The sequence below is a fragment of the Asterias amurensis genome, chromosome 3 (assembly GCF_032118995.1).
Source record: "Asterias amurensis chromosome 3, ASM3211899v1".
Classification (NCBI taxonomy): Eukaryota; Metazoa; Echinodermata; class Asteroidea; order Forcipulatida; family Asteriidae; genus Asterias; species Asterias amurensis.
In genome coordinates, this window is record NC_092650.1 from 26,989,385 (window position 1) to 27,010,752 (window position 21,368).

The 21,368-nt window shown below is 39.7% G+C and overlaps 2 protein-coding genes across 2 annotated transcripts in view; one reads left to right on the forward strand and one right to left on the reverse strand.

Annotated features, from left to right (window-relative positions):
• Positions 1-5,228, reverse strand: part of LOC139934951 (membrane-bound transcription factor site-1 protease-like) — a 67,056-nt gene extending 61,828 nt beyond the window's left edge. The window contains exons 1-3 of the mRNA XM_071929377.1: positions 4,952-5,228; positions 1,123-1,536; positions 167-318 (exon numbers count right to left, since the gene is read on the reverse strand). Of these exons, the coding sequence (XP_071785478.1) occupies positions 167-318; positions 1,123-1,315 (345 nt within the window). The 5' untranslated portion in view covers positions 1,316-1,536; positions 4,952-5,228. The remainder of the gene's footprint in view (positions 1-166; positions 319-1,122; positions 1,537-4,951) is intronic.
• Positions 5,229-5,379: 151 nt separating this feature from the next.
• LOC139934541 (E3 ubiquitin-protein ligase Mdm2-like) lies at positions 5,380-19,355 on the forward strand. The gene has a single exon (XM_071928796.1). It carries the CDS (start codon positions 8,902-8,904, stop codon positions 11,419-11,421), a length of 2,520 nt encoding a protein of 839 aa, XP_071784897.1. The 5' UTR covers positions 5,380-8,901; the 3' UTR covers positions 11,422-19,355.
• Positions 19,356-21,368: the final 2,013 nt, after the last annotated feature.

Here is a 21,368-nt window from a genome sequence, read left to right on the forward strand (position 1 = left end):
TATGGAATGTGACATCATCCAATATTTGTAAAATATTAACAACGCATCTATCGGCGACACTCAAAATATCACTGTATTATATTAATAAATGTACATTTAAGAGGAGGGGGGAAAAAAAACAGTAAAATAATAAACTAGGAAAATACAAGTTTTTATTCACTCTTACCGCGAGTACTTCAAAGTCGCTCGGGTACTTAGTGGCAGGGTTTGAACGGGGCTTCACACTCCAAGAGAGTGACATGATTGTCCTCAAAGCTGCGGAGATGAAGTTCAGTCGAGTCTGCTGACTGTAGTACCTCTTAAATGTGATAATATACTCTAAAGGTAGACAAGAAATAATAGTATTAATAATATTAAGATTAATAAAGACATTTGTAAAGCGCCTAATGCAAAAGCCTCTATGTAAGTGCACAAAGAGAACAATAAAATGTACAGAAAATGAGTGAAAGATACAACTACAAATAAGCAGATTACGAGCTTAAAACTAATTTTGAGAGAGACTTAAAACAGTGTAAAAAATAATAGCCTGGCGAATATGAAACGTGAAAAGGTGACAGCGATTGAAAGAGACCAGGTGATGGCAGCGACTCCAGGGGGGCCCCATTACAATTTGAGAACGAGGCGTCCACGGACGCAAGTCTTTGCCGAATGATGATGAAAGTTGACAATGTGTAAAAGTTGGCCATGAAATGCCTCCAGCCTCAGACTTTGGACAGCGAGCATTGTTTAACGTACATGTAACAGGGATCATCATCTCTGTTTAAAAACTGTTGGTCGTTCTGGACTCAAGTTTTCGGATGCTTGGCCTCAGTACGCTGAACTGAAAAGAGTTCCTCAAAAAACTTTTTATTTTTTTTCTTCTTTCTTTTAAAGTCTTACTGTACAACCTGGAGCATTCGAACTGTTTTTTAAAAAGATTTTTGAGACTATGATCTCAAGTCTTTGCCCCTGCCCCCAGCACCCCCCCCCCCCCCAATTATTTATTTTTTGTCATTGTGTGTTTGCCGCAAATCAAATGACCGGCATGCAAATTGAATGCACACCAGCAATCAGCGTGCGATGTGCATGGGAAGAATACTGAGGAGTACTGGGAGTAATACAGTTATAAGCAGCTCAACTTACCATTACTAACCAGTTGTGTAGAAAAATCTGTTTTGATGTCTGGAATGTCATCTGTGTCGTTAAAAAAGCCGCAAGGTAAAAACGGGCTCCCTGAATAATCCCCGCCAATTCCGGATTGGCTCGTTAAAATCAACTGACTTGCTATTGTACAAATTAAAATCAGCATCGAGGAAAAGTTTACGCACACCCTCATGGTGAAGGCGTGTATTGTTTCGAGTTGGGGTTGGGTGAACTGTGACCTTTGACCTCGTGTCAACTATACATGGTGTCCTTGTAGACAGAGATGGTGGTGTTTAATAAAGTCCACAGGTTGCCCTCCCTGTTTCAGACGAAGTTTCATACGCAGAGTCTCGTTTTTCCTGCTCATTGGTTGAAGTTCCTCCAGAGTATTGATGAATCATGGTTTAAAACAAACTGCAAAATAAGATTGATTATTATTTATCGTAAAATTTTATATCAATTGTATCAAAATACATTTCATTTTTACCACCCCTTTACCACATTGAAACTTCAATTTCCCTGAAACTTCCTCAACTCTTTTGGAGTATGCAGCACCAGCAGGTAAATGTTGATTGTTAACAGCCCTTACTGTGTATATCATGATTGGTTCAATGGGACAATAATAATAGTACTCATGGTAATTCATTTTGAATATATATAGACCTTTAATCAAGGTTTGTGGTGTAATCATGAAGATGATTAGCAGCAATCATCAAAACCCTCCGTCCTCCTGATGGTCCATTGACCATATACTGCAAACAAACAGTGACAGCCAACCATAGACCGTATCGCGATTCCAGCCTGACTGATTTTGCTAAAGTGCGAAAGACACTGTTTGAAAGAAACAGGGGCTTTCCACTGCCCCTTTTCCTTCCGACAATGCCTTTCAGTATTTTGAGCCATTCATCAAACTCAACCATTAGTTGGGGATAGGTCTCTCTTTACTAGACCATACAACAATCTTTATGAGTGACACTGACGAAGAACCATGGTTGTGCATATTTTGCTGATGTTTTTTAAACATGTTGAGAGGTGGCCTAATCATGTATATAAGACAAAATGTTACTTTAATTAAATAACTAATTTTTGAATAACTTTCCATATGGCGCCACCACTTTTTTACATATTTTTACAAAAAGGGATATCATTGATGTAAATTATAGATACTATTTTATTTCGTATTGAATGAAAACGTGGTGGCGCTATACGGAAACTTTTTCTTAATTTTGCCCATATAAAAAAAAAATCAGCATTTCAATTTCAAATTATTTATTTCTTACTTCCATCCAGAAATTACAAACACATACATGTACATACATTACATGTAGCGCATTTATATAGCGCCACTACGTCAAGAACGCAGTGCATTAGTTAGGGTATAGAGAATGTTTGATACACTTCTTAAATGTTCGGAGAGAGTCAGATTTCCCGATTGAGGTGGAGAGTGCATTCCAGGTGTGTGGAGCAAAATGTGAGAATGTGCGACTTGAAGCTGACTTATGTCTTAAGAAGCTTGATTGAGTTAGGTTCCATGACTATGAGGCGAGTAGTGTTGGATGCTGAGCGTAGACTTGAGCGACCAGGCCGATGGAGAGACAGGCAAGAGGATAAATAGCCAGGAGCTGTGTTGAAACCTTACCAAAAAATGTTGAACCCAATCCGGGAAATTCCCATCAAAAAACATAAAAAATCTAAATTGAACCAGTTGCGATAACTTAACCCTCCTGAACCAGTTGCGATAACTTAACCCTCCTGCCGACGTTTACGCAATCGCAACTAAACTTGATTTGAATGGCACCCTGCAGCTGGCGACACTGAGATCAGCAAGCGTACACAGAAGAATTTATGTGAACCCCCCCCCCCTAGCCCACCTTGTTGAGCTGTTAATGGCTCCGCTTTTAACATCGGTCTCATCAATGTCACCATTTCAGCCCACCTTCGATACATGTCTTAAACGCTAAGTTTTCAAAGGTCGCAAAATGCGAGGTAGTTTGATTGCAAATTTCTCCCATTTAAAAAAGTCCTATACTATTCCAACCATGGAGGAATAATACACAAGGAGTTACAACGAACAGAAGATCAAACGTCAAAGGTCTGGTACCGCCACAGATTTCCTAACCGCATGCGACAAAAGCTGTCTCCCTGTTTGCGCTTGCGCAATATGAACCCGAGGTTAAAAGACTACGCCATGCATTGCGTGCATCATAGCAGCGGGGTCCTACTAAAAGCCGACGACAGGTCTAGAGCGCCGCCAACACGCTGCCAACAAGTTTTAATGACCTCAAAAATTGAAAATAAACCATAGATATATTAGAACTAAGTGTGTTCTGTAATATAAACATAAATTTAATGGAAAAACTTCACGAAAAGTGGGAATCTTTAACCAGAAAATAACTGAACTTTCATGGAAAACAGTCGAGCTGTCTTGGCTTAAAATCGTGTTTGGACCAGTCCATTATGATGCGGGTAAGTCAGATTTAGCAAAAGAGGGCGGGCGTCATGTACTGTGCACACTGCAGTGTGAAGGTCTTCACATGAAGCCCGCCCTCTGTTGTTGACAAGTGCTAAATCTACCCGTACCATAATGGTCTGGTCCAAACTGAAAGTCGGATTTTAATAAAGGAAACGTCAGCAGAATCAGAATCTCACTGCGCATCGAACGGACGATAAAGCTACCATGTACATGTGGTATAGAGCTACTGCGCATGCAATTAATGTTTCGTTCGATTGTTCGGAATTATGTACTATTAAAAAATCACAAACGAGTAATTTCTCCACTGTGCAGTCCAAAGCGGTAACAGACCCTGTGCACAAAGAGAACTTAATCATCCATGGTAACAACGACAATACATTATCTTGCCATTGGTATGTGGGGGCTTAGCGGGCCGTTCAAACTCCTTGTGTATTATTCCTCCATGCTCCAACATACCTCATTTTATTCCTTACATCTGTGGAATTACTATAACACATAACAGGGCTTACTAAATGATGACTTTGTCCAGATGTGAGGATTTGAAAATTGTCAAAAAAAACGTGTACAAAAATTACATTTATTGTCATCATTTAGTAAGCCCTGTTATGTGTTATAGTATTTCCATAAATGTAAGGAATAAAATGAGGTATGTTGGAGTAGTATAGGACTTTATTAAATGGGAGAAATTTGCAATCAAACTACCTCGCATTTTGCGACCTTTGAAAACTTAGCACTTAAGACATGTATCGAAGGTGGGCTGTTATGGTGACAGTGATGAGACCGATGTTAAAAGCGGAGCCATTAACAGCTCAACAAGGCAAGGTGGGCTACCCCTCCCCTGCCCCCCCCCCCCATTACTTGACAGCGACTATTTTAGGGTGCGTTCGTTTAGCTCCCCTGGGTCGACCCCAGTGCGTGGCGTTTTTTTTTACCAGGACGAACATGGGTAATAATCTGCACACACTTGCTTGTCCTGGAAAAAAAAAACGCCACACACCAGGGAAGCTAAACGAACGCACCCACTGTTGCGATAACGTAACCCTCCTCCCGACGGCCATTCCGACCTTCCGGTCGTCGGGAGGAGGTTACGTTATCGCAACTATATGACTATTTAACCTTTTCCATCATGTCTATGCTATGGTATTTTCATACAGAAATTAGTTTTTCGACTAATTTGCCCCCCAAAACACTAGGCTACTGACATTATTTTGTTATTTTTTTGTAGACTTAAGATTAGGAATAGGATTAGGAATAGGATGGTCAGACAGTTGAAAATTCCAACTGTCTGTCCATGTCTGTCGAACAATTCCAGTCTACTGAATAACATGAACGAGAATCTTGGGTATAAAAACTTACCTAAAATTCTACATTTTCAGTGGTGTTGATCCAAAATTCGCGAGTCACGACACACAGTACTGCAAACCAGAAGAGACAGCTTGCAGAGCTTGCTTGAGCACTATTTTTATTTCAGGCCGTGTGTTTTGTACATACACAAACACATAGTATGTACATGTACAAATGGGTGCTCATAATACATGATGGAACTATTGTCAACAACTGGCCGTGGGATTTTTGCGCTCGTCCCCAGACTTTATTTAACGGCAATATTTAGATCTTTGGGGAGGAGGATAGAAAATTAAACGGGTCATGGGTCATCGAACGCGGCCGTGCTCTCGACTGTTTGCCAATGTACAATGAGTTCACGGGTCGAAACGTCACTAATAACCAGTGGCGTAACCAGAGGGGGGGCAGGGGGGCCGGCGCCCCCCCGCTCGGAACCCTTGCCCCCCCTCTTGCCCCCCCATATGAAATCAGAGATAAGTATATTCTTATAGGCCTTATATATAAATCGTTTAAGGCTGCATAAAATGCTGCCGTAAAACGGAAAACTTTTATTCATTATCAGTAGGCCCTATGTGGACTATAACATGAAAAATGCGTGGAAACGCGCGCGCGATCGTATTGGCGGTAAATGTTTGTTGTGGTTTTGCGGTTACAGAGAGTGCAGGATGTGACAAAGTTCTGTTAAATACGTGGTGGTCTGAACGCAGACCAATAGCTCCGTAAACACAAAGTCAGATCATGGAGGTAGAAATTTCTACCTCCATGGTCAGATGCACTACAGAGAAATTTACTACAGCACAAAAATGGCCAGCGAAAAAGGTTGCTTAGACCATTTCTTCTCCTTTGAAGCAAGCGGTGCAATTGAGAGGTAGGCCTATTATTTTTAAATATCCGTTTCGTAACTAAAATGTGATAAGAACACCCACAATTTCGATCCTGTATTTTTGGCTTACACTTGTTACAATAAGGCCGAGTAAAAAAAGAAACATGTTTAGTGTCTGGGTTTCTCAAAAATAAGGAAGGAGGAGGGGCTTTTTATTTTTTATTTCAAGGTGGTCGCCATGAATGTCAAATATCAACTGGTTTTTTTCTGCTGCTGAAATACACAAAACATTAATGAAACAGTTTAGTCAAGGTATTCAGACAAGACATTCAGATTTTTTTTTTTTTTTGCTGAGATCATTTAAAATAACCCTTTTTCAAAAAAAAAAAGAAAAAAAAATGTGCATAAAAAAACTTAAGAAAAAAAAGAGGTGTCCTGTAAAAAGGAAGCGGGCGGGGACGCTAAACATTTCTATTTTTCTATTTTTACTTGGCCTAATATTATTATGTTTTGGGTATTTACACACCCACAAAGCCTAGTTGAGAATACCGTGTACAACTCTAAATTGGTACTTGTTGACCACAGTTGGTAATTTAATCCTTTTATACAGTCAAAAAGTTTTATCTTATACAAAATGACATGTTCTCTAAGATTTTGTTGTTTTCGCAATCTTTTGTTACATGCTGACTATAGACTGTTTTAGAACTGCATTGGTGTGTATCAACTATATATCAGTTAACATATTTAATACTAATCTTGCACTTCTTTGGCCCCCCCAAATTTAATCTTTGCCCCCACTTGCCCCACCAAATGAAAATGTCTAGTTACGCCACTGCTAATAACACCATGGAGATTTATTCCTCCATGATAAAACTATAAGTTTTAGCTTTTGTTTTCATTTTTACCTTTGGTTCTGAGTGTAGATTTAGAGAGGACAATATTGCAGTACCTTCAACATTGCTCAAAACCCATTTATTCCGCCAGGCTTTTTTATTAGATTTTTTACGTGGCCTTTTGTAATTGCCGACTGTCGTTTTGTGTATGTTGTTTGATTTTAACTATTCTCGTAATTTTCAGTGATTTCCATTTTCAAATCTTTTTAATTGTTAATATCTGTATATTGTTGTAATGCGTATCTGGGCATAAACAATAAATGAATAAATTATGATTATGATTATTATTATTATTAGGACCAAAATTGAAAAGCTTTTTCTACTGTGTTATCATCAACAATATGGGCCCCTGAAGGGTAGGCCTACACTTCTCGTAATTTAGTGATTATGTTTCTATTCTAAAGAACTCAATTGGGACTACTATTCTAAACAAAACAAAAAAACAAAAACAAAAGCAAGCTGTCACTTTTTCTACCTCCCTGTAGTGAGTAATTGTGTTGTAGCGGCTGTAGACAATCACCCGATGAAGACTACTTCAACAAAGATCATTTTTCTTTTTCTTAAAAAAACCAAACACCACTTTTCCCACATTACAATTTATTCATAATACCAAAAAAATCCCCCACTAAAGAAACAATTATGGCCCCTTAAAATGTCATCAGCTTAGGCCCCTGTCTATAGTTTATATTTCCATTTTTCACCTTCTTAGTTTTAGGCAGAATCATTCATATACTTTTCACCAAATCAAGCCAATTAGCCACGATACTGCTGGGCGGGGCATGCACCCCCCTTCCCTCCCATAGGTTCACTCAAATGTACCAAATGTAGCTTTTAAACTATTTCTGTCACGTTCTTTGCCTTTTAGTTGCTTTTATGTCTGAATCTCCCCTTAGCAGATATCCAAACAATTATTTTCTCATCTCATTCGACTTGTTCTTTCTGGCTGATAGGGCATGGAGGTAGAAATAGGGGCTAGTCCTATAGTTGTATTGTTTGTGGGCTCCACTGGGCCACCCAGTAGGCGATGGTTCTCTCTAAATGTGTTTATTTTCAATTTCTTTCATATAGTATGATATATTTTTAACCCGAAGCTGCTGGAGACAGTTGTTGTTGTTTTTGCTCATTGCACGGGTCCCTAAACTCTCACTGTTGCGTGTTTTCGGGTTGCGCCTCCCACGCAAGGAAAAGGAAAGGAAAAGGAAACTGTTCAAAGTTGACGGAGCGTTAATTAATTAGCAAATTATGTAACTGTACCACGGCAAGCAAATTAGCGGGTAATCCCCATCGTTGCGCCCGCCCGCCCGCGGGCGCGTCCACCCGCCACCCATTGGGCACCCACCACCACTCGACTCGCACTATCCCCAAAACCTCGAAGTCGGATCCCTTCCGGCGCCCCAAATCACTTTTATTTCCACCCCCTCTCCTTGCAGCCAATCTCCTCAATTGAAATGAAGGTATTATCAGAAATAAAACACAATAACACAGCCGGATTGTGTCAAAACTAATGCTGTTAAATTCAACGAATTCTCTGACGCATTTGGTGCTGTTTTTGTAAAACTTCATAAGTCCGGGGCTTTCCATGTCTTTCTCCACAGTCTTCTGTTTCGAGCAGGTTTCAACATGAATGGGATGCCTGGTACCCGTGGATAGCTAGACGAGACGAACAAAGTGCATAGTGTAAGCGTTATACAGCAACCGGTTTAGAAACGAACGCCGTGTACCATCCAACAATGTGTTTGACCAGCATATCACAACACACACTGTGTATACGTAATACATGTGATTGATGCACCACCACCAGTAAAAATGTTTGCTCCGTTGATTATTTTGAATTCGAACATTTTTTATCATGAAATGGTCTGTCTCTCGTCGCAGGAATGACGTAGTATTTGCTACATGTCCATAGTATCGCTGAAAACATGTCTAGCTGGAGTTTTTCCAGTTCTGCATGTCTAGACTAGAGAGCTATTTGGCGCTGTGCCGAGGAACACCCCCGCAGTACATGCAATAGCGATCTACACGTTCATCTACTGGACAAGTTTGAACATGTCCATTGTCAGACTTGTTGGAACACGGTAATATCACAACGGTCTTCGACCCATCGAGTTTATGGTTTACCACACTAGGTACTAGTAGTAGTACTGTACACATATGCACATCATATTCATCATAAACACATCTATGGATCAGGCGTACTTGCCCATGTACAGAGACACCATTTGCAGAGAATTTTTACAGGGAGCAGGATGGAGAATAAGTCAAAAAAACGAAGGAGGAGATCTAAAAGATCCTCCAGTTCTCATTCCTCTGTGGAGGTTACAACTACGGCTTTTACCACGGCAACGACCATCTCATCCTCATCCTCCAAAGGAGGTCCATCTCGCGAGGAGGCAGCAATCGCCATGGCAACTGTGCTTGCCAGTGAACTTCGGCCAGAACACAAACTACCGAGTCGAGAGATTTTGGTCCAGCCGCAGCCAAAGTTTATGGAATTGCTGGAAACAGTTGGTGCGAAAGGACCCATGTTTACAGCGAGGCAAGTGCTGTCGTACCTTATAAAATACATTAGCAGCCGTCAGTTGTATGTACAGCAGGATCCAAAGAGAGTTTACTGTGAGAAAGATCCCCTGGGAAAAGTGTTTGGCGTAAATACTTTCACAATCAAGGATGCAAGAAAACTTCTCTTTGAGAACATGTCAGTGCTTCGGGAGGCCCCTGATTATGTAACTCAACATCATGATACATTCCAACGACAACAGCGCAAACTTTACTACACCTTTCACCAATCGCAACAGACAACGCCAACGGATGCAGCGAGACCAACTGCCCCAGTGCCAGTGCGTTCAGCAACCGCCCCGTCGACCCTTTCAATGCCCTCAACAACACCGGGGCCTAGCGGAGTAGGAACAAAAGGATGCTTTACTGTGAAGAGAGAAGACGATAGTGAGGATCTTCCAGACAGTGTAAAAAGGGGGCCATTCAATTCAACTCAAGCTTATCCTGTGGGGTCTTTAACATCAGCTCAAAAGGATTTACCAGTCCCAGTGTTCACTAGTACTGAATGTAAGGTACACGTTACGGAATCGGTGAAAGGCAGTACATGTAACAGCACTTCCTCTTCAATCAAGCAAACCGTCTTCACTCCAGTGAGGACCCAAAAAGTTTTAAAAACCCAGGATGCGACATGTACTATAAAGTCGGCTTCAGCTACTGTTGCAACGTCGTTGAGCAGTATGACCATTGCCACCGGGAAAAAACGCCTCATTTCGGATTCATCTGAAGACTGTTCACACATATCAAGTTGTCGGAAATCAACATCAGTTTCTGGTTGCGAGAGAGTAGGCAGCCGACCATGGTACTGCATGCTCTACCACCCCAGCGAAGAACTGAAATCACAGAGCAGTGAAGTACTCAGTATTCAAGATTGTGAGACTGCAATCGTTGCTGATTCTTCAGATGACCTTTGGTTTGTTGATGAAGATGAGTTGACCCCCTTGGAATATGATGTCCCGTCTGACTCTAGTGATGATTATACTATCATCAAAGGCAGTTCTGATGATAGTAGCAGTGACACAGAACTAGTGTTTAACGTTCTATTGCGACCGGACGAGAGCGGAGACTCTCACTTTGCGGACAATAGCGATGATGACACAACTGATACTGAGATTTCGGATATGGATAAGTGGCAGTGTGCCGAGTGCAGCATGCGGAACTCGCCGGTCGAGCGTTATTGCAGCCGGTGCTGGGCGCTACGCAAGGGCTGGTTGCCGGACAATCAACGAATGACCTTAAAAGAGAGACTTCAGAATTCCAACAGACCGCTGAGACGATCCTTCTCAGCTCCGGCGGGCAACGTCGACCCACCGTCTCTCTGGTACCAAACACAAACGACCGGCCATTTTGCAACTGATGGCTGTTCAAATGAAAGTCGACCAATTTCTATTGTTTTCCCGGAAGCTCATCCACAGACCAACCCTATGACCAGTGAACTTAGCACAGTGCAGCCCAGGACGCTAAGGGACTTCCCTGATGGTATGAATCCTGACATGCCTGATGGAAAGACAAGTGATGAAGACGAGGCTGGGACTGGCCTCAAAAGTAGCCAAGATGGTCAAATGTCAGTGAAGCGTAAACAGAGCAGCGAAGATGACTCACAAGACACGATTATCGTTGCCAATGATTTACCACTTTGGAAACGGATGAACTTGCAAGATGATGATGAGGCTATGGATTCGGTTCAACAAGAATTTAGGCCATCTCAGAGTCGGATGCAAGACCGTCGAGACGATTCGGGAATAGGTTTGACTCAAGAAAGTACTGTCGTTTTTGAGACTCCTCTCGGGAGAACATCTCAAGGCGAAACTGTGAGTGCACCAAGATGGCAGCCAAGAAAAAGACATCGATCGGCATCGGCATCCAATCTCCACAAGGATTTCGAAAACTCCTCCAGTCAGTCCAAAAAGTTTCACTTCGGCGACACTTCAGTTTTTCAAGTTGGGCTCGGGCCGCATCTTACATCGGTAGCAGGGAAGAGCGACCCCGGAGCAGGCCCGTCGTCGTCCCAAAGTACCAGCGTCGTCACGAAACATTACAATGACTTGTGCATTATTTGCTATAGCCGACCAAAGACAGCGAGCATCATTCATGGACGCACTGGACATCAAGTCTGTTGCTATCCTTGCGCCAAAAAGCTCCATCACCGCGGGAAGCCGTGCCCTGTATGCAGACGATCCATACAAGCAGTCATCAAAAACTTTCTACTGTAGGCCATTTTTAAGAATTAAGAAGAAACTATCAAGTGATCACCTTTGTCGAACCCAAACATGATTCGTTTTTACATTACGGCATGAGATGAATTTGAATTTGTATACATCATTCTCCTCCCTGTGTAAACGATGAGTCTAAAGTTCATATTGAAAAGCAGTTGGCAGTTATCCAAAACAAAGGACTGCAATCAGAGATTGTGTTTGTAATTTTTGGTAAAAAAGAAGAAAAAAAAATCTTGCCTTACTTACAACGATAAAGGTGATCACAACTTGCAATTTTTTAATTTGGCCTCAGTTACCTACCATTTTATGCAATATGTGTACATAGTACCACTATAGAACAAAATTGGAGAGTTACACAATATGCAATATATATTTTTAGGTCCCATATTTTTCAGTTATTTCAAGTTGAAGTGTTGTTGCTGTCTGGCAAAGATGGAAATGTGTGAATATAAATTCTGAACTTTTAAGGGTTGGGAACAACCTTGGTGTTTATTTCTTGTTCCCAAATTCCTGAAACTTTACATTTTCGTACCATCTTTTCCGTTTTTGGCCTTGGTATTGCATCGTGGCCAAACTTAACATGGCATGATGCCTGGCAGCATAATACTTTGATGAATTCTGGTAGTTTGAAATTTGAGGGCTACTTTAAGCAGAAATAAGTTGGGAACAAGTCATGACAAACAATAGTAAACATGGTATTTTTTCTGGTTACCACAAAATTGCTTGCTGTTTGGAAATTTGTGTGCTCAAACAAAATTTGTATGTTATGAACACATAGTATTTAGGTCGATAACTTGTTCATGTCCACAAAATTGGCTACTGTAGTCTAAACATAATATCACAGTTTTCTGAAATTAGGTCACAGGCAAAATGCCATGGGAACTGCCAGTGCCAAAGCAAAGAAAATTTTGCTCAAATTACTAAGGGTTATTGTTTGTGAATTTTGCCCCATTAATTTATTTCTGCAAAGTAGCTTTATGAAACGAGGACCCAAGCCTAGTTTGATGAAGCTGCTTAGCACACAGCTTAGCGCAGACATACAAATGTAGCTTATTAGAAACAGGCGACTAGCTACATGTAGAGTGCCTTGTAATTAACATATACGCTGAATTCATTACATCTCTTTTATCTGGGCCCAATTTCATAGGGCTACTTTTAAAGCAAAAAGTATTGCTTATAAATTTTCTGCTTAGTAGAAATGAGCAGGGACCAGTAACAAATTGTACATGTGACATGGTATTTTGGCTGGTAACCCTGTTCTGGTAAACATACTTTTGTTGTGCTTATGTAGCTCTACTTTTTGTGCTTTCGAGCAGCTCTATGAAATTTGGCCCTGGTGCCCTTGTAGTTTCTAAATACAATCGGTTAGCAATTTTAACTGCTTAACATTGTGACGTCACTTAACTCGGTTGTAGTTTTCAATAAATTACATATTTTAAACATTTTAAATTACAAATATTTCACAAATATTGTAAACAATTTTGTCTTCAAGGCAGGAAAGAAATTCTGTGGGAGAACTCACACATTGCACTTTTTAAATTTTGTGTACAGCATGAACGTAAGCAGCTTTATACCAGTATGATATCGGACTATCATTTAAACATAAGTTATATTATTATTGACAAAGATATCAGAATTTATGCCTGCCGTTTATTATGTTATTGAGTAATGCATAGGGGAACTTCCATCACAGAATCTCATGGTAAAGTTATGAAGGGACACCCAGGGCAACATGGCTATATGTAATTTGGGGCACTGGGCACGTTTGGTAAATGTCAAAGAGTAGTATTCTCACTTGGTGTACATCTCAACATGCATAAAATACATGAAACAAGTCGGTGGAAGTTGATTATATATTATAGTTTAAAAAAAATATGACTGAAAAACACCCTTGTTGCACAATTGCGTGTGCTGTTATTAGATGCCTGAAAAAAGGCTTTAGGCCTGAAGTCTTTTTCAGATTCAAATATTTGAGTGAGAAAGGGGTATTCACAATGTCACTTCTCACAATGTTTTTTACTATCAGCAGCTTTCCGTTGCTCGTTACCAAGTCAGTTTTGTATGCTAATATATATTTTGAGAAATTACCAAAAGTGTCTGCCTTTAACTATGATCATCATAGTATTTAAAAACCAATTGAAAATACTATACAGTAATATTGTAACTAATTTAAAGGAACATGTTGCCTTGGATCGGTCGAGTTGGTCTTTGAAAAGAGCGTTTGTTTGTTTTGTTTGTTTGTAAAATGCATATTTATAAAGATGTTGTTAAAGTATAAAACAATGAGCTACACAAACGTGCCTCGAAGTTGCACGGTTTTCCTTTTACCTCGTCCACAAACACTGTCCGCCATTTATCCATAAATGGCCGACCGTGTTAGTTCGCAAAGTAAAAGGAAAACCACGCAATTTCGTGGCAAATTTGTGTGGATCATTGTATTCCAACCATTATGCATTTTATTTAAAAAAAACTGTTACAAACGCTTTTTATAGACCAACTTGTTCCATCAAAGGCAACGTGTTCCTACATGTATAAGTTTTGTAATGAACTCAACAATTATTCAAAACATTTGAAAGACCTGAAATTTATTTTTAAACTCATCACTGAATAGAGTACACATTTGATTTTCAACATATAAAAAAAACCACGATATTTCTGATGAATTGTTCATGTGTGGCAGTCTAGCGCATGATACAGGATACTACTTTTTATATCCAAAGAATGACCCAAACAATGGTATGATCGAGATTCATGTTGAGTCTTGTTTCCTCATGGCCTTTCTTTCTTGGAAACAGAAAAACAGAACAGAAATGACAGAAATAGCTCAAGCAGATTTCCTGTACGATGGTTTCGGCCTTTGTCTTTCATGTCACTTGAGGAAGCCAGCAAGATTGTCTCTGAGGATGAATCAAGAGCAAGATTTCTTGTTCGTTGTGACTTCTCTTTGTTAAAGGGAAGGTACACGTTTGGTAATTACTCAAAACAAATATTAACTTACAAGCATTGTAGAGATGTTGATAGTATAAAGCATTGTGGGAAACGACTCCCTGTTTATTAATGTAGATTTTGGGAAAGAGGTAATTTCTCACTAAAATAATAAAAGACTTCTAGCTAGAAGTCTTTTATTTGTATTTGAAAGCACACAAATTTGTCCAACAATGGTGTTTTTTCTTTCTTCATTTTCTCGCAACTTCGATAACCGATCGAGCCCAAATTTTCACAGGTTTGTTATGTTATGCTTCTGATGGGATACACCAAGTAGGAAGACTGGTCTTTGGCAATTACCAACAGTGTACCTTCCCTTTAATAATTGGATAAAAGAATCTAGTACTGAAGTGTCACATTGGAGATTTGTATTCCCCTTGGCCCAATTTCAATTTCACACAATGTAACTTTCACTACAAAATTATGCTTACCAGAATAAGGTTACCAGCCAAACTGCCATGGTCATGTGTACAATTTGTGACTGGTATACTGCAAATATCTGCTCAGCATGAAACATTTAAGCAATATGAAACTGGGTCATGTTGTGCTTGCTTGGGTTTTTTTTACTTTGTTATTTTTGTGGGAAAAAAACCTTAACAGTTCATAGTTAAATGATGACATTTATAGGAACATGCGTGTGATCCATCACTTACAATGTACTCTTCTATTGCAACAGATATTTTTACAAATGTATACATGTACCTGTAACTTGTGTAGGTTTCAGAAACTTGTTTTTGTCTCTCTGATACTATCAACTTCTTGGCAATGACAAAAGGACAATTTCATTCTAAAGTGATTCATAGCTTCTAGCTTTGCAATCAGACAACATGTATAGTATCCAATTCATCAGAAATTTTATTTATAAAATGACATGTACATGATGTAAATTCTAATTTATATAACTTTGTTTGACTATCATTTTTTTTTAAATGATGCTTTGAAAGGCAAGCTAATTTGAATTATTGTGTTTTACTGTATGTAAAGCTTTCCTAATCTCATTATGCAAGGATTATGCTCAACACAGAACAAGTTATGTCAACAAAATGAAATTTCTTGCAACTGCAAAGTGATTTCATTGTGAATAGCTTGTTGCTTTGGGCATTTCGAGAAAATTTACCCCCCCCTCCAAACAATGACACAAATTTTGAAAGCTACAGAGGGTAGAGTTTAAGTACATGTGCAACATAGTGTTACGCTTCTGATTGTGTCACACTTCAGAAAACTGAAAATACTTTCCAATAAACTGAAAACAGTTTTTGTGGCATTTGAATAAGGAGATTCACATGACCGATTTGCCAAATAATATCAACTGTGAATTCTTCACAAGTTTTTAACACAGCAGGCATTTCTTATTCATGCATTATTCTGGGTCCAGGGCCATGATGGGGTGTTGAAATTACATATTTTGTGCTATCACAGAAAAATGTTTCACAGCGGGAGTGGGTTTATTTTGGTAAATATGATATACATTATGTATAGACAATGTGACCTCTGACGTCACATGAAAACCATAACATGATTCGCGCGCATACCGCTGGGCAAAACCTTTGTGTTTTGGCAGCCAGCTAGAAAGTGTATGCAATCTTACCATGACTACGTGTATTTTTGCCCGGCAAAACATGACGTATACAGTGGTTTTTCAACGGAGGGCGGTTTGAATGCAAACATAGGTCACATCGTCTATAGAGTGATCAGGGAATTTACAATGATAAGGGGGACTCACTGGAAAGGACTCACTTTGTGCTTTTCACCTGTCCCGATTTATTATTGAAGCCATTAATGTGCCGCACTAGACAATTCCCTCTACTAATAGTATGTGAAAATAATATGGGATGGGGCCTATTTCACAAAGAGCTAAATTTGCTCTGAAAATTATCTGAATGGTTAAAGCTGCAAGGCAGAGTGTGATGTCATGATACAAACAAATAATTATCTCAAGTTTACAATCCATCTGAATAAGAGTTTAGTGTTTGGTGGAATCTAATTCGAGGGACTTGTGTGAATGTTCTCTGGTATATACGTAAACTAATTTATAAAGATTTATAACTTGGGTTTTTTTGTATACGCATTGAATAAGTTGCTTTGTTAATCCTATTGTTTATTTGCACTGTTTGTTTAAAGGCAATATATCCATGGGGGACCACTACAATGTTTTAGTCCATATAAATGTAGACATACGTATACAATAACAACTTTCCTGTGAAAATTTAATTAAAAGAGGTGGTAGCATTCTCGAGAAATCATGGAATATGTTTATGCAGGAAGAATAATCCTTATTGGGAGACTTTCTGGGACTATAGAGGGCAGCAGACTTACCGGTTAAATCCATTGTTTTCAGAATTATGCGCATGCCAGAACTATGTAAACAATGGAAATTTACCCGGTAAGTCTGCTGCCACCTATCGTTGGAAAGTCTCCTATTGGAACTCGCAATATGAGAAAACTGTCATGCGGAAACGTTTCTTAGATTGAAATGTTTTGGAATAGCTCTCGTGAAAACCATTCTCCATGATTCAACCAACCAACTTTTAATGACCATTATTTTTTTGGAGTTATTACCAAAGGTTTACCCTCCCTTTAGGACTGTGTATTTTATTAGGGAGCACCTCAGTTTGCAAGAAAGTGGCTCAATACATGATGTATAAAGTGTACTTAAATTCTCAAGCCCAGTCAACATGGTGTGATTGTTGCATAAAGCTTTTGTAAAAATTCTGTTGAGGGGAAGTTTTAATATTTATTGCTGTGTGCAATCAATCTGCATTCCAACTTGTGTTTTGTGCAATTTATACATATTTGCATTTTGGTTTGACATGTTTTTAAAAAAGATTGAAGTTTTACTGATAATATTAAGATTATTACCCCACGTCATAGAGAAGGATTGAAGATTTGGTAATTAAAATTACTTGCAAGATATGCACTGTTAACTCTTGTACAACATTACTTAGGCGGTCCATGAAGTACTTGTGAAAATTTGAAATTATTAGTCTCGTAAAAAAAACAGGGCCAAACTTTTATACCAATGTCAACATAATGCAAGCAAGGTTGGCCAAGTTTTTCATTTCAATGCTTTGTCATTCTAAAATGCAGTGACAAGTCCTCTGTGAATGAAGAACCAGGGACAACTTCAAATGGTTCAAAAATTCATACGCTGTTCTAAAAACATTCACACCTATGTCAATTTCCATAGGTCAAGCCTGTATGCCTCATTCTTGAAAGGGCAAGGGCACAAAGGCATTTTCTCCTTGGTAAAGGGCACCCTATGAGGACATTGTATAGTTATTTCTACTGAATATTTCAAGGGCACCAAGGCAATGACCAGTGTGCATGGAGGCGATCCCCTCCGTTACCTTCTTGAAGTATCTGGGTTTCTACTGAAATAATAAGGGCACCAAGGCAATGACCAGGGGGCATGGAGGCAATCCCCTCCGTTGCCTCCTTGAAGTATCTTGGTTTCTACTGAAGATAATAAGGGCACCAAGGCAATGACCAGGGGGCAAGGAGGCAATCCCCTCCGTTACATGTACCTCCTTGAAGTATCTTGGTTTCTACTGAAGATAATAAGGGCACCAAGGCAATGACCAGGGGGCATGGAGGCAATCGCCTCCGTTACCTCCTTGATGTATCTGGGTTTCTACTGAAGATAATAAGGGCACCAAGGCAATGACCAGTGGGCATGGAGGCAATCCCCTCCGTTACCTCCTTGAAGTATCTGGGTGTCTTAATGAAGATAATAAGGGCACCAAGACAATGACCAGTGGGCATGAAGGCAATCCCCTCCGTTACCTCCTTGAAGTATTTGGGTGTCTTAATGAAAATAATAAGGGCACCAAGGCAATGACCAGGGGGCATGGAGGCAATCGCCTCCGTTACATGTACCTCCTTGAAGTATTTGGGTTTCTACTGAAGTTAAGGGCACCAAGACAATGACCAGGGGGCATGGAGGCAACCCCCTCTGTTGCCTCCTTGAAGAATCTGGGTTTCTACTGAAGTTAATAAGGGCACCAAGGCAATGACCAGTGGGCATGGAGGCAATCCCCTCCGTTGCCCCCTTGAAAAATCAGGCCTTGGTTACTTTGTTTTAAGTATTTCTTGAAACCTTGTTCAAGGGTTGCTTTAAAATGTTAGATTCCAAAACATGTGCTGCATGCTCCTGTTGATATGATTTCTCAAACTACAGCCCTTTTCACAACTCTATTCCATGGGGCAACCTCAGTGAATAACGGCCAGCCCTTTCACACTTGGATCGCTTACCCCCCGATCAACCCAGGGGTAACAGCCACCCCTTCTCTGGAGTGGGGGATAAGCGGCGAAACCCTGGGGTGAAACGTGCAACTGGATCCCGGTGGAATACATGTTGGGAAATACTGGCGGTGACAGTGTGGAAATGAGCTGGGGTAATGGTGGGGTAATCTAATTCCTGAGTTCTCCCCAGGGCTGTATTCCACGGGTATAAGGGATACAGTGTGAACATGTGCAGTTGCAAGGTTTTGGTACAGGGTGGTTTGCAATCAAATTTCAGTACTGCAGAGAGCTTTGGGGCTGAAGTTTGTTCTGTTCATAATTCACCAATCTGACCTTATGACTTGACCCTAATATGTGTATACAGGCTCAAAATTGATGAATGAGGAATCGGGTCATTGAGTAATTTAAATGCCTTTGGACAAGGAGTAATGCATTCTGATATATTACGTGGCATGTTCCAATGAAAACCCCGATAACGGTATCGACGTTAACATTTATTTGGGGAATAATGAATTTTTCATGATAAAACTTACTTCTCCGCACTCCATAAGCACTTCTCAATTGGTATGGTTAGAAAAAATTCTCATTTCCTAACCCAACACGTTTCATCAGTTACATGCCCCCTTACCCCACCCACCAACCTGTTGAATTTGTACTGGATTTGCTCCTGAAACAAAACAATTTCACTGTATGAATGTTGAGATTTTACAAGATATGCAAAACTTTCTTTAAAATAAAATAATTCTCTGTTGACATCTCATGAGACTCAAGATTGTATTGATGTTTTCTTCATGTGTTTGATTTTAGGTTCTGTTGTTTTATAAGTTGACCTGTATGGTGAAATGTGGAAATTGGTTTATTTTAATCAAATATCTGCTGTAGTATAATACCTCCTAAAAAAGCCTTGATTGAATAAACAAAAAATAAACATAATTCTGCCGAAATTTTAAAATTAGGCCATTATCCTCAAGTTACCTGAAAAATCATTGAATTATTTATAATAGGAGCTAAATTTTCTTCGTAATCTGAGGACACACGCTCATTTTGGCAAGACCCCCCACCCCACCCCCCTAATTAAAGCACAAACAATTTTGAACAAAATTGATTTCTGCAGACAACATTTTCTTGTTTGTTAATAGCACAAACATTACACGTCCATGTATTTATAATCTCAAGGGGTCATTTACCTCTCCCTGTTAATGCATGCTTGTTTACCCAAAATCTGAAGTGTCTTCTTCGTCTTGTCATTGGTGCCTGGAAGATCATGTAGGGGAACCCATCGACTTATTCACAACCCTGGATATTCGCCCCAGACACTACTGTACCCATCTACCCTGTGCTCTTCGATCCCAGGTCCGCTGTTCAAATGCATACACTACAGCGGCCGGTTTATGTTGACAATTAAATTGCCCAATGGGCCCCTTCAAACCTATCGACAGACTTGAGCTGAATTTGTTCTTGATTTAATATTTAAAAAATATTTTAACAATATGGTTAGAATGTTCATGTAACACTGGTCGGTCCATGGAATGACTTGTTTTCACTCACTTTCTCAAAGGTGCTGTCACGGGAGGCGTTTCGCATTTTTAAAATTCCTTCGGCCCAACTCCGCGTGGCATGGCAGGTGAAAGGGCGACACCCCCTTTATGTCGTTTTTGTGACCGTACCGCGGGAGCATCCCGCATTCGTACAATTTGGTAATACAAAAAATGCATTTTCTTCTTTTCCCCCTTTTTTTTGAGCGCTATTACAAAGTCACTCTTGATAGTCAAGAATGGCTGGGCATTTTACATTCTTATGATGCCGATATAAAAAGTGAGCCATACAAAAATAAACTAAAAATAAAAGTACTTTTCTTAAATTAAAGCTCATACTATCTTTTCTACAGCCATTTAGGCTGATATCAACTATATGCCCTTGGGGAAAAGATAACGATTACTGAAGTCTGAAAGATAAACTGTCTGGATAGTCGAGGTTGTTTAGCATTCTGAAAAGATAACGTTTTTATAATCGATGATAATTAAGGGCTTAATGAGTTAAAAAAAATAATCGTAATTTAAAAAAGAAGGCGTAGCGTTGCTACCATCTTTTGGGTTGCTTACAAGTTTTTTTTCTTCTTCTTCATTTATTTATTTATTTATTTACTTATTTATTGTTGGGGGGGGGGGTTCATTAAGTCGTTTCTGTTTGTGTCCGTATGTTTCGGCGTTTGTTCTGTGTTTATTTACGCTGTTTTGTTTGTTTGGTTGTTTGTTTTGCCGTCAAACCCCTCCCCCCCCCCCAAACTAAAGGAAGAAGCATTGATTCGCCAGTTTCAACATGAGCTGTCTCATACGCCGTTTGTCCGTATACCAACGATTTTGTTTGTGATTCCCAACCCGAGCTATTAATTTTAGTCACAAATGAATTGTTTATCATTTTGAGTCCAGACAGGACAGCTGGTCTTGTGTAACAGCTGTCACTAGAGTTCAAACATGGAACTTCTATGAAAAATAGATCCGTTAAATCAAACGATGCTGTTAGAACCGTTTCCTTTATCCCATGTACTGAGGAATTATGCCCTGCGTACTAAAACATGGTCACTTTTCACTGTTTTACAGGTAATGGTTAATTGCTATGTTCCATGCCCCTAAATAATTACATAGTGCAATCCGGCTGCTTCATCAATGGAAGATGATTACTCTGGTATTTACAAAATAATTGCCGGGTCGATGTGA

Excerpts from the sequence above, each read along its gene's own strand:
- LOC139934541 (XM_071928796.1), top strand. The coding sequence starts at position 8,902 with ATGGAGAATAAGTCAAAAAAACGAAGGAGGAGATCTAAAAGATCCTCC.